A 14,226-nucleotide genomic window follows, 5' to 3' on the forward strand; every position below is an offset into this window, starting at 1 on the left:
AATGTAGCAGCATTTAGTCTATAGATTACTGTGCTTATAGACGACAAAGGGAATGACCGCAGTGGTTGATTTTATCGTTGACTATCGTACACGGAAGAATACAAAGTGTGTGACGTTATGCGATTCACGCGATTTCTGACTCTATCAAAAGGGAATATTTATGCTATACATTATTACAGCTACGAAGTAGATTACACCTCTCTTTCATGAAACTCCAGATTGAGAACTTAAAATAAGTTTTTTATTCATAAATTATATAAAAATTTTTAATATAAACTAGAATTTTTTAAAAAGAACTTTCTTTTGCAAATAAAATTTTGAATTTCGTAAGGCTTTTAAGTTAAAGTTTTTATTTATCATGCAGTGTATTTAATCCTAAATATAATTATTTGTCAACTAATTTGTTATCAAATGTCAGCATTAATTGAAAAAATGTTAAACAAAATTACGTGATTGTTATTCTATACCATAATTTAATATAAGAAATTAAGAAATCATTTATATGAATATAATAAATATCATGCATTCTGTAAAGAATTTATATAAAAACGATTCATTTTTATATTTTATTATTCTATAAATTAAACGCAATAGTACAATCTTAAAAAATATTTTTCTGACTGTTCCTTGCGCTCTATATTTAGCATAAAGCTATTTGCATGATACATAATAAAATAATCAGCAAGTGATATTGATTAGGATTGAAAGAAATACCCGATTCACGTTATATGCAGACGAGGCATTCAATCATGAATTAACAATAGTAATCTTCTACAAGCTGTCTTGAATAAGAAAATGTCAATTCTTTATAAAATAATTAAGAGATGAATACAGTGTATGCGTGTATACCATATACTATTAAAAAAAAAAAGCTGTGATATTGAGTAAAACTGTAACCTCTAATTCATTCAAATAGAATACAAAAATAAAAAAGCTTATAAATTCATGTGTATGCGTGTGTCCTACTTATTTTATTGATTTTCTAACGACGAATATTGGCGCCCTAAACACTTAATCGCACGCGACGTTTCACGCAAAACGCGAAAAACCAGAGAGAAATTTCTTCAAGGATTTCTGCAGCGTATTAACATTAATGCGAATGCAATACAAATTTACATTTTCCATCCAACTGTAAATAATTTTTTAATGGAAATATTAACTGTAATAAATTTTTTATTTGCCTGACATAATAGCGTGAAGTAATTTTTTATGTCAGAATTCTCTGAAAAACAGACCGGTGATCTAATTTATAAAATTGAAGGAACAATAACGTAAATACTGGAAAGCTACTATCGACTGTAAGTTGCTATCGTAAACAACCGTAGGTCACTATTTACGACTTTATTCGAGTATAGGTTGACTAATCAGATATGCGCTCGTGTAACAATGAAAAAACTATCCCATTATAATACCAAACTACAAACTCGGACATAAATTTTTGTTTGTCAAATATCACTTGTTATTTTTATATTTCAGTTTATTAGATCGATACTTTCTTGAAATATATCAAAAACTTTGTTAGTAATATATTATCGCAAATCTATATCTTAGATAGAATCTGTAGGATTTATTGATATGCAATCTGTGGTTGTGCGTGTGAATTACACCATTCGTGTAGAATTCGTGCAAAAAAATTTTATAGAAACTTTTTGAAGAGTAAGCTACTTTTCAACCCGCGACTTCGTTTGCTGATAACAGATTTATGGTTAGATTAAGAAGCTCCATGTACGTAAATGTTGGATTCAATATATTTTCGAGCAGCACGAAACCATTATAAACGCGATTGCGATATACATGATTACAAATGAGATATAACGAAGTTTTCGATTGAAGTTCTTTTGAAAGAAACTGAAGGTAATACAATGTATGCTAAAATAATTTACTATAATTTAAATTATATTGTTGTAAAAAAAGTATCATTACACAGAATCATATTCATATATCATGTTTAATTACATTCTAAATCTGAATTTTCATGTACACTATTTGCATAAGTCGTGTGCTGTTAACAAAATGCCTTACTCATCTCGTAATTCATTTTCCACCTTATAGTCTATCACGCGCACACTCACACACTTGCATTAGTAAATAACTACCACTACAAACCAAAGCAACTAGCCATATATCTTTGAGGATGTTTCGAAGAATAAGAAACCTCGACATCAAGGTTACCTGAGCAACTCTAAACTTTTAGACGCAAAACGCATGTACAAAAAACACATGTATATATAAAATTTATTTATTTCATGAAACGACAAACAAAAGGAGAACGAAGAAATAAAGAATCGCATGTCTATATTTAGAACATGAGTCAAGTGTCAAGCCGTATTTTCGCGACAGGCTGACCCGATCAAAAGTGCAGTTTCACCTTGAAGTGTTGCTAGGGTCGGAAGTTCCCGGACAGGTTCCCTAGGTAGAACCCCAACAATAGTCCACCCTTTGTCGGTAGACTTAAGCATGCGCAACATTCGCGGTGGTCAGCGTTATTGAGTGGCCGCCGGTCGCAGGGTGAAGATATACGTGCAACTTGGCCTGTGCGGTCTATATCGGTCGATTCTAAGGACATTGTCCAGTCTCTGAACTCCCCCGCGCGAGCCAGTCAGTAATGCCGCGGCTATACTCGACGAACGATCACGACGTTTTTCTCAAGCTTCCGCGGCCAGCAAAACCGCCAGTTTGGCGTCAGTTTTGGCACAGTACGTATTAACGTGAACCGATTGTGAGAGGAATTAAAGTCAATGTAATTTCGAAGAGATTTACCTTCAACATTATAAATCAATTAACAATCTGCGTTTATTTGTAATACAAAATCACAATTATGTGAGATATTCTCTTTTTTATAACTCGAAAACTTCAAAATGTGCATTCAAAAATCGGTCCGATAATAATAAAAATAAAAGCTATTTTCAAATGAATTGATCTCTAAATAATATATATATGTAAAATCGCTCATCACATCTTATCACATTCTTAACTAAATTTGTAAAAATTTTCATATTTTTATCAGAATTAATAAAAACTCTTTTTCTCGCCATAATTTCTCATCATTAACTATCGCAAAATTGCCGCTCATATTTTGCAATTAGACCTAAATGCGCCTTTCGCTCATTTGCGAGACAGACCTCTCGTGACTTCATCGGTGAATAATTAAAGAAATAATTACGAACGCCACGTTCGCGTATCAGCGACTATGTCATGTTCTCACTTTGCAAATGCGGACAATCAATGAGCGATCAATAGACTGAATTTCTGAGACCTGAGATAATAGCTTCTGAGATTTGCGAGGCACAATTACCTCCCACTGCATAATACAAACGCAACAAATATATAACGAGTAAAACCGTTTGAATAAAATGTAATCTCTAAACTTTTGAAGGGGAGCGCTTGAAAAGTTAAACACGACACGCGATTTTAATCCTCTTCGAGCGATTCACCATGTCCGCCGCAAAATCGGACGTCTGAAGAAATCGAAAGGATGCCGGCCGGTATTTCGACTCTGGCGCCGTCGACGGATGCGGAATCTTTCGATTATGAGACGAAGGATCCGCCGGCCTTTACAATCTTGCAGAAGGATGGCCTGGACTCGAGTCTGCCGCTCTTACACGTCAACGAGGACGATGAGATGAATGCGTCGCAGCTCACCAACTTGGAGAACATGAAGAACGCGATCAAGAACAATCTCTGTAATCGCAGACGCATCAGCAAATCCAACGAACATCTGGTCTTGGCTAGTCTACAATCTAGTCAAGCCAATCCTCTGAAGAAGAAGCATCAGAGTAAAAGTCACGACAGCTTAGAATTGGCTGAGGAGAGACCACCTACGACTAGATCCAACATCGTTCTATCGACGGAGGACTTCAACGAGGTGCTGAATGCAAAACTGAAAAAGATTCAAGAGCAAGCCGAGGCCGAGCAAGGCCGCAAGTCGCCCAAGAAATCGATCCCGCCGCAGAAGAAGCCGTTCATCACGACCGTGAAGACGGGGGAATTTCTAATGCCGCCGCCGGAAGTGGCGGCCTTGCTCGGCATAGCTTTACCGAGCGGTAACGAGGAGGAGACAGCGGACGGATGTCCCCTGAAGAGCAGGTTCAAGTCGCTGGTATCGCTGGCCAAGAGGCCGGAGGTACGTCACAATAGTCACAATGCCAGATGTCCAGCCGCCCTAAAAGCCACCGTAGACTTTTCCCTCGGCATGATGAACGCCACCACCATCGCCACCGCCTCGACCTTGAATGAGCAAGCAAGAAGGTTCAAGAGGAGCGAACCGGCGTAAGTGCAACGTTGAGGTGGCGTCGCACAGTCGCGTTATAGTCGTCGTTCAATTGGCATGTCGGTGTCATCACCTTACAATCGGGGGCGGATTTACAGAAAAAAAAAGAGAGCTGCCATGACGTTTCACTCGCGAGGAACGCTCGCTAAAATATTTTTACACGCAGAAACATTTGTCGGTTCTTTTTTAAGTTGCATACAACGATACATAAAATATAGGAATGTTATTTCTTTCTAATATACTTTCTAGCTTAATTGTTATTAGGAACATTTAAAAGTTATTAATCTCAGACCACGAAAAGTCCGCCCCTATTTCCATAGAATTTATTTCGTATCGAGAGACGATACAAATTTTTTATTCCTTTTTCAAAATATTTTTATAAACGCAAATTGTAATATATATCTTATTTTAATTTTTACATCTCAAAAATTAAATATTTACAAAACAGGATAGACATTGCTGGGATATATTGATCGGCCTACTAAAAGAAATTCGCAGTAAAAGCTTATCGCTGACATGCGTTTCAAAAAGCGTGATAGGTATCTCTGTCCCAAAAGGCAAAACGCGATTACGAATTCAATTGAAGCGCGTGAATAAAGATAATAAGAGGCATTCCGAGATTCCGAGACTAGGAAAAAAAGTGTATACGAAGAGCAGGAATTGTTTTTCTAGCAGATTCCCGCAGACGCCGCGAGCTTTACCGAAAAAGTTGGAACCGATCGAGGGCATGACGAATATGCTGCCGAGACTCCGCGGGTAACGAAAACACCTTACAAGTGGCACCACACTTATCACTGGTCCTTTAGTCGATAGCAGCTGCTTTTTCCCCACTTTTTTTCTTCTCGTCGACTTAATTTATACGCGTGCGCTTGTGGTCGCGTTTTAGAGTTTCTCTTTAGGCTGTCGTCGCTTCTGGTGCACCATATTCTTGACTGTCGTAAAAACGAAAATCATGTTCGACGCGATTGAAACGGCTACTCTCGACTAGTGATTACTTTCTAGTGACCTTAGAATCTTATATTGGGGTCCACTAGACTCAAACTTTAAGCATAGATTTTCATTCATGAAATTTAAATTGTGTGAATCTTAACTCTTCACATTTGACCATGAATAGTTAGTCATTTTATGTTTCCATTTGTTTGCAATGCAAATGAATAAAAGGAACTGATTGTGAGAAAACTAATATAAAGAGATAGGTAGCTAAAAAAGTGTGAGAGGATTAATTTTTACTTCTACACGGAGAGAATTTTATTTTAAAATTTACCCTAAAAATTACGTTAATCGTAGGACAACGCAGAATTCCGACAAATTTTATGTGATTTTCATTATTTTTTAAATATACTACAACAAATTTATTACAATGCACAGTAAAAAAACAGAAAATCACATAAAATTTGTTGAAGTACTATGCTGTCCCACGATTAATATGATTTTCAGGGTAAATTTTAAAAGGAAATTCTCTCTGTGTATATTAACAAACAACTTTTACACTTAATAAGGTCTTTTATGACCAACCATTATATATGAGTAAATATAATCGGATAAAATGACTATTTGTCAAACAAAAGCTATCAATTTTACTTCGTTATAATTCTTTTTTTTTTTTTGGTAATCAAATGTAATAAGTTAATCTGGAATCTTCAAAAATCTTCGTTAAATATAGCTAGATGGATGCAGTACATGAAAATATGTTGTGAACGTTTTGTTGCGCTCACGTTAGACACTATCGTGATTGTTATCGAAACCATTAGCGTGCAACAGGGTCGTAGACATCATCATCGTGATATTTTGTTGTTATGCGATTGAAACGCATGCTTCATTAGGTACGATTAAGCAAATATATGTATCACGAATTAATCTTTAACGTCAGATTATTTAAATTATTCATTTTTTATATTATAATTTGCTACGTAGTGACACATATAATCTCTATTTTAACTATTTCATATTATGTAACATTATATTTTATACATATAACTAAATTACTTTATCGTGTGTATGTACACACACACACACACACACACACACACACACACACACACACACAAAATACAAAAATAATTTTGTATATCTATTCATATACAAAATTATTTTAATTCAATTAAATAGGAAATCTTAAATTACCTCATTGACTATTATCAAAATTATTATTATTAATTATTGTTGTTAATTATGTATTTTTTATATATTATAATATAATATATATAATGAATAACAATTAATAATAATTTTGATAATAATCAATAAGATATAGTCTAATATACAATTGAATTAAAATCATTCTGTTGTATCATTTGGGAAATTAGCGAAATATACTAAACTAAAAACAAGCTAATATAATTTGAAACTGCAGGATAACACATCCAAAATCAATTATATTAAAATAGCTTCATGTATAAATTTAAATAAATTTAATATTTTGCAAAGTTTATCGATGCTTACCTAAAAGTAATGGGTCTCATAATAATTATTATTCAGCATATACAGCTAAGCTTTTCTTAAATTTGTTTGGTGTTACCATTAAGAATTGAATTTTACAACAAATATAACGTTATTTTGCAGCGATCAATCGGTTCCTTACGGGAATATTATGTTTGACCGCCGAGTGGCTCGCGGAAGTACATTCGCTTCCGCTCCTACTCTCGTAAGTATCTCAATAATTTTTCGAAGTAAAAGATCCGCATTCATGAAATTCGTATTTATCTAGATCGATGGGGAGCAATCGATAGCAGCGAGGCAAGCGGAAGCGAGACGAAGACATTTGGTAAGGAAACGAGCTCAAGTGCAAGTCTGCAGAGCGCTCGTCGCCAGGACGGGTTCGCCTCCTCCGGTTCCTGGAAGAAAACACGAACCGGTGCAAACTGAGACTTTTCTCGAGGAGGTAAATTCAATCCTTCATCTATTTCACAAATTTCATTATCAATAAATTATTGCTTTTTATAAAGGCAAACTAATTGTAAGTATCAATTTTTTAAATAAACGTATTGTATATTCAAGCTGATAGAGAAACCAGACGAATCCGAAGTAGCTACACAAACGGATTACTTCTTGGAAAAACCAGTATTACCGAACTATTATACAAGCAAGGTTGGTCGGGACGCTTGCACGCAAATCGAACCCGGGGAAGTACGTGTTCTTAATATTTTATGACATTGATATTTTATATTACAGTCAGATCGGTATGTAGAGTAAATTTTGTGTATCACAATATTTTCAGCTCTTCGACTACGACACTGAAGTCCAACCAATTTTGGAAGTGTTAGTAGGCAAGACTGTCGAACAAGCTCTAATCGAGGTTCTGGAAGAGGAGGAGATTGCTGCTCTCAAGGAGCAGCAGAGAAGATTCCTCGAATTGCGTATGGCTGAAAAAGCTGAGGAGCAACGATTGGTGGAAGAGGAGAGGAGACGTAAAGAGGAGAAGGTATCGACTTCCCATTTTGATTTTTTAATATTTCGACTCTGATCCTTTAAGTCCTTCGTTTATTTTCTTTACATTATCATAAATAAAGAACGAGAAAGTGTGTAAAATGTAATATAGTAAATTCGTTTCTGATTCGCAGGATCAACGCCAGAAACAACAAGAAAAGGCGATGAAAACTCAGCAGGAGACCGAGGAACGAGTCGCGGCTGCAGTATTGTTAACAGGATACATCGCCGAACTTTTGCCTGCGGTTCTGGAGGGTCTGAAGATGTCTGGCTACTTACTGGACGAGATCAAGGCTGGTGAGTTTGCAAGAAATATGATTTTTTTTCGAATTTTATAAAAGTTTCTTTAATTTCTGTTTACTTATCAATTGTATCTCTATCGAATTTGTTCGTCCTCTCATCTTCCTCAATCGTCTTGCTGCTACTTAATGACAATAATATGCTATGCGCATGATTTTCAGATGTCGAAGAAGGTTTTATGCCATGGTTAATGAAAGAAGTCAAAAAGGAAATGGGTAACATGATTGAAAGCAGAGAATTGTTAATGGGTAAGACTGAACTGAAAGTAAAGATTCTTTGAAAAAATATTCGCAACTGTATTTTCTCAAATTTTATTTTAAAAAATCGAGTATAGAATAGAAGAGATTTATCTTCGCAATAGTAATAGCTTTCGATAGGTAATAAACATTTATATATATATATATATATATGTACATTTTACAGAAATTATTAGAGAAATTTTGGAGAACCGCGCGCAGACGTACAGGCAGCTTGGAGAAGAATACGATATTTCAAGGAGTAAGACACTAACAAGCGTGTATAATGTGGAAGGAGGTGAAACTGATAGCAACTTCGTGAACTATGAATCACCCGCGACGGAAAATCACGCAATTTAGCGTGATAAATACATCGGTATGATATTCTGTGTATGTTTGCGACATAAAGATCTAAAGTAAAAATTTATTTTAACAGGCAAATCGAAATTAAAATCTCAGCAAAATTTTATGTAACAGTTAAATCAAAATTAAAATAAAATTAAAATCTAATAGAGTAAACGGGGAAAATGCGACTGTTGATCATGAATATTTAATAATAATTTGATAGAGTAATTTTTTAATCATTTTCGTTATCGCTGGCTGCACTATCGTGCAGTTTTCAGGATGTTAATGATACTGGAAAATGAGCAAACCATAGTTAACTTTTGGATAACGAGATTTACCTTAACCAGCACAAAAGCAATATCCGAACCCGGTACCGTCTACATTAAGCAGTGTACACAGCTGTGCAACAAATCCATCTCCTTCGCTTGCACCCTCTGACAGGTCGACGCAGCGCTCGCGATCCCTATCGCAAACAGTAACCGCCGAAAGAACGAGAAAGGCCCATCAGAAATTAATTATCGATTCTCGAAATCAACGCGGTATAATCTCTTTTGCTATCGTAGAAAAGACGCGAGAGTCTAAAAATAAGCCTTGCCAACGTCAGTTTTTATTCCAAATTAATCTTTCTAATCTATAAAAGATTTTTTCTTTGCTGAGATCTTAATACGTATTATAACGTAACATTGTATTGTAAGAAGACAGATATTTTTTATGCAATATCAATATACTTTGTAATGCAAATTTATGATTTGTAATTTATTTGTCTGCAGTGTAGATTAACCTGGGAACGCTGCACAACGCTTTCAAGAATAAGAATAAGAAGCTGATTACATTCTATTATAATATAGAAAGATATAATTTATAATTTATTCATGTAATTCCGATGATGCTGAAAATTTAAGTACATATTAAATAAACAAAAATATAAAAAGAATTTGATATGCACAACATATACCTTTTATCACTAGAAACTTCTGTTTGCCGAATTAAAATATTTTTATTTTTTAATTTAATGATAACTCACTATTTCAAGATAAAATGTGTGTGTCCTACCAAAAATCAGTTGTTTTAAAATTCGTTTCTAATCCTTATTAATTAGACTTTCGTGGATTATCGTCCTAACCCATATTGAAGAGCTAGCACAGCTGAGAATATTTCTCCTACGTCAAAAATAACAAATGTAATGTCACTAAAACAGGATGTGCTTACACTCGCTAGTTACACTGTTATTTAAAATAATAGAGACTTCAATACGAAGCATTCGTGTCTTGTATGCATGTAAATTAATTACATCGAAAAGAACAATTAATAGAATCTTCTAATAGAATTTGCTAAAACATGAACAAAATTAAGCACGTGGTCCAGTAAGAAAAAATATGTGTGTGTAATCCTATTAACTTTCCACCCTCCTCGAATACACACACGCACATATTTTTGTATTTCTTGTACATATTTATTAGCAAAATATAACATTTTTTAAAATGTATTCATCATTAATATCAGTGCGCTTTTATGTTCATCTAAGGTATGACAAATACTGAACAGAGATCATTTCTGAGATTCACCCCCGGACACGATCGTGGGCCACCGATACACCGCCAAAGTAAAAAACCTGTCCGCTCCAATCAGGATTAGACTGATCGTAATGGGATGAGGTTTCACGCTGAATTGAGATCGGCACAGTTTTAAAAAGCCACCCACCCTCTTTAACTAAGCTTTCGCGGGTGAAGGGTGGAAGCAGAGTGAGACAAGGGGACATATTGTATTGGATTAAATTAAGCAGAGGGGACTGCCATTCTCGTACCGTACATTATATGCACAAAAATTGTGTGCCAAGTGAATCGTGTTTTTCGAGGAGAGAGAGAGGGGAGGGGAGAACGGTCTACCGCACGCTGAACGAAGAGGGGTAAAAGATGTCCAATGCACCAGGACTGGTATGCCACGAGGGCTCCGACATTATTTTGTCATGTGACCCGTGTCATCTGCACCTTCACGTGATTTTTTTCTCGCTGCGGATACGACACGTGCAAATTTAAAAACACCTACTGTAAAAATACGAGCCAGCGTAATTTTTCGAACAAGACACATTTTATTTTTCTATTAATTTAACTTTACGGCTTCTACATCAATATTTATACATACAATAAAAGTGTTTAAAATTTATTATATAATTAAGTGACTTTATATTTTATAAAACATCTCGCTATTAGTTTGAAAACGAAATACTATTGTATTTTAATATTTACCCGTGGACAGTCAAGTAAATTGAATTGACTCTTAAAATCAAGTAAACAGTTCCTAATGGTTAAATACTGCCTCAAACGCGGGGCGTGTGATCAGGATGGAGAATCTGTGGGGTATTCGGCGGTCACGTGTCATGTTACACGGCACTCGTTTCTACGGGACGCGAGCAATATGTCGACGTGGCACGTGTACAGCCGGAAGTGCACTTTGACTTCTCTTGCATGTGGAATGCAATGCAGAAAAACTTGCGAAGTTTCTTTAAAAATACATCAATTGCGTTAATTTAGATTACTAAAAAAATGTTTTATATATATAAAATTTTGTAAAATTAAATATTTCATTATTATTAATTTATAATTATAACAATTATTAATAATATCACGATTGTAAAATTGTTCCAATATATATTTTCACAATATAATGAATATAATATAAATTAAAATAAATAAAAAATCCTAAAAGATTATTACTGACAATCTTTCGATAACTGTTTATCCGACTAAAGTTACCAACTGGCAGGCCTAGCGCGATTTGTGCAGCGAATATTAATAACACATAAGCCACCGTCTCGTACGAGGCAGCATTAGACTTTTGACACTTGCAGAACCGCGACGAATCACCTTTATGACCACCTCCCCGCAAACGCGACCATAACTCAGGATTTCAGTAAAGGGACACAGAACAATGAGATTGGTTCCGTGTCCCCGTGGCAAAAGATTCCAAGTGCACGCACATCTCCCGTTAGCGACGACCGCATACACTGTTTCTATGCACTTTTAAAAGTATGCAAAATGTATTTATCGATAACGACGATACAATATAGAAAGTTCATAATGTATGGTGCACAGTTTTTATATCAGTCTATCTACATATCATCGAACTAATATCTTTTTTTTTTAAGTCTTATTCATGAAGAAAAATGTAACAATGTGTACGTTGAATATAGTTTTTAAGATTTATTATATCGTCTCTATATATCATAATAATTATAACAATAATAACATAATATGCAAGGAACTTATATCGTACAGTAATATTATCAAAAATCATTATCTCTATAAAATATCATATATATAAGTTATTATATATATATAATTATTTTTAAAAAATAATATTGTTTCTCTTTCTTCACTAGACAGTTTTCAAATTTTTAATATACAAGAAAGAATTTCCTAATTAGAAAACAGTATCTCTCATGTAAGGCCGAAATGCACTTGCGTCTTCTCGTCACACCGGGTGCTTGGTGCACGGCTTGGTGCGCGAATACAAGATCGCGCGGAGGGGTGCTTCCGCGTAGGCTTATTTTGAACATCCCACCCTTGAGGGTGCAGCGATAATACGTAGATGATAATCGCGATATTAATATCGCATTGGGAAGCGCACACATGCGTGCAAGGGGCCCATTGGTCACGGCGGAACACTTGCTCGCTTGCTGGCTCCGCGGTTGTCTGAATTGCACCCTGATTTTAGAAAGAGCTAGACGACCAGAGGGAACGACCCTCCGTCGCAGTGCGAGACGACAAACGAAATTTATCAGCAAACTCCGAAAAAAGTAAGTATATATAATATTTTATAAATATTAATAAATATTTATTATATATTATATATAATATATATTATATATATCTATTATATATTATATATAAATATTATATATATCACATTATATATTAGGTGTATAAATACTAATAATTTGTTTGAAAAAATTATTGCATACAGAATTAATTATAATTAATTTACCAAATTATTTTACATTCGTATGAATTAGTATATTGTTAAAAAAAAGATTTTGACAGATAAATATCAGAAAAATTTAGTAAATTTTGCATGTCCACATTTCACCTCATATTTTCCTAAATGGCTACGCCTTTACTGACAATTAAGGTACCCGAGTCTTTCATACCTCTGTGTTTCCTACTCACGAAATCGTGCAAGGGTCTGAAAACACTTGCCGCATTTTAGGGCGCGAGAGAATGGTGAAACACTCGTGCTCGAGTTTCCAGCGATCAGAGAGGGGTTGATGCAGGGGATGGTGCGGCTTGTGAACACTCGTGTCATTCCCTGCTCCGACATCATACACGCGGATGAATCACGTCATTCATGAAAGAGATTCGCGGCCTGAAGGAACCATGCCCCTTTTCTGGTTCCGAATCAGGCTAGTAAGCTACGTGCCTGATTTGTGTAGCTTCGTGAAAGCGTATCTTGAGAATTCGCGAGATCATATTTAAATTCGACACCATTCACAAAATATCTGATCAACTAGATACAAAATCAAATATATATACATATATGAAACATATACGTACATATAATCGTTTTTATTCATTTTCGATATAAAAAATAAAAACCACGCGAAATATACTGCTTTGGGATTTATATTCAAATGATGTATAGACAATTCGTTAAATGGATGATTAATTTAATCGTTAAAACGATAAGTACATCGTGTCCGGCGAAAAACGTTTTACGAGAGATTATCTACTGCATGCATACATAAAAAAAGGAAGAGAGAAAGAGAGATATTGGCAAGATAACGCCGAAAAGTACTGGGTGCATCGAGATCGACGGACGATTAGACAAATCCGAACGATATCGCGCCTACGCGATCACCGGCTTGGACCACCGGGAAGAATAAGCCACTTAATTTCCTAATCAACCGTTGATTCAGATGCACCTTTCGGTCGATCCCTCGTATTGGAGACGCATAGTGGGCTGCAGCTGAGCCAAACAATGTCTTTTCACATGAGGCTTTTATAGCCCTATCGAGAGTATACTGAAGGTCCGCTTCTACCACACCGATCCGCGAATTGTGTACACTCATCATTGCCGTTTTTATCAAAATCCTGACAATTTATACTTTGCAATAATATATAATTAAAATCAAGACGTGCAATACGTTAATTACTATTTTTATAAGAACATCTTGTAGTAAATACGATGCAATCTATATTTAGATTAATTTTATTTATAAATAAATATTTTGCATATTTATACATATATATTTCAATTTTTAATTGTTGCTTCTTTATTTGACAAGGTGATACCACGTGACGAGAAAGTAGCACCTGCTACAGCAAGCAGAAAATCCCCAAAAACGAACCTACGACCAGCTTCTAGCTCCTCCCATTCCACGGTTGCACCAACGACATGATTCGCAAGCAGTCGAAGGGCCTGTCTACTGCCGGCCCTAAATACAATTACGTATATACGTATTGTATCTACTCATATAGAGAAGAGCAGAGGGGAGAGCACACACGCGGCTAAACCAATGACCAAAATCAGGCACCACCTCCAGTACAGATTTAAAGCATGCATGAAATGTGCCTCTACGTTAGTTGATGTCTTAACTTCGTATCACGACTATGCGGATCATTAACGTACGTAACGATTCAAGGTGCGCCTTGA

General features: G+C 35.3%; 1 protein-coding gene across 3 annotated transcripts; it reads left to right on the forward strand.

The window, feature by feature from the left end:
* Window positions 1–2,607: 2,607 nt before the first annotated feature.
* LOC105451384 (radial spoke head protein 3 homolog) lies at window positions 2,608–9,511 on the forward strand. Of its 3 annotated transcripts, XR_974579.1 has the most exons (11): window positions 2,608–2,696; window positions 3,377–4,269; window positions 6,833–6,914; window positions 6,978–7,151; window positions 7,268–7,396; window positions 7,488–7,691; window positions 7,831–7,993; window positions 8,158–8,244; window positions 8,420–8,608; window positions 8,849–9,116; window positions 9,348–9,511. XR_974579.1 is itself a non-coding variant. In XM_011691789.1 (10 exons), the coding sequence occupies exons 2-9, from the start codon at window positions 3,476–3,478 to the stop codon at window positions 8,590–8,592; spliced, it is 1,806 nt and encodes a 601-aa protein (XP_011690091.1). In that variant the 5' UTR covers window positions 2,608–2,696; window positions 3,377–3,475; the 3' UTR covers window positions 8,593–8,608; window positions 9,348–9,511. The 3 variants fall into 3 exon arrangements, 2 of the variants coding, with proteins under 2 accessions (XP_011690091.1, XP_011690092.1); XM_011691789.1 differs by lacking the exon at window positions 8,849–9,116; XM_011691790.1 differs by lacking the exon at window positions 8,849–9,116 and having other exon boundaries at window positions 9,353–9,511.
* Window positions 9,512–14,226: the final 4,715 nt, after the last annotated feature.

The sequence above is a fragment of the Wasmannia auropunctata genome, unplaced genomic scaffold, assembly GCF_000956235.1.
Source record: "Wasmannia auropunctata unplaced genomic scaffold, wasmannia.A_1.0 LD336052.1, whole genome shotgun sequence".
Classification (NCBI taxonomy): domain Eukaryota; kingdom Metazoa; phylum Arthropoda; class Insecta; order Hymenoptera; family Formicidae; genus Wasmannia; species Wasmannia auropunctata.

Excerpts from the sequence above, each read along its gene's own strand:
- LOC105451384 (XM_011691789.1), top strand. The coding sequence starts at position 3,476 with ATGCCGGCCGGTATTTCGACTCTGGCGCCGTCGACGGATGCGGAATCT. Across the intron at positions 4,270-6,832 it reads TTCAAGAGGAGCGAACCGGC|CGATCAATCGGTTCCTTACG; the intron begins GTAAGTGCAACG and ends GTTATTTTGCAG. Across the intron at positions 7,152-7,267 it reads CTGAGACTTTTCTCGAGGAG|CTGATAGAGAAACCAGACGA; the intron begins GTAAATTCAATC and ends TGTATATTCAAG.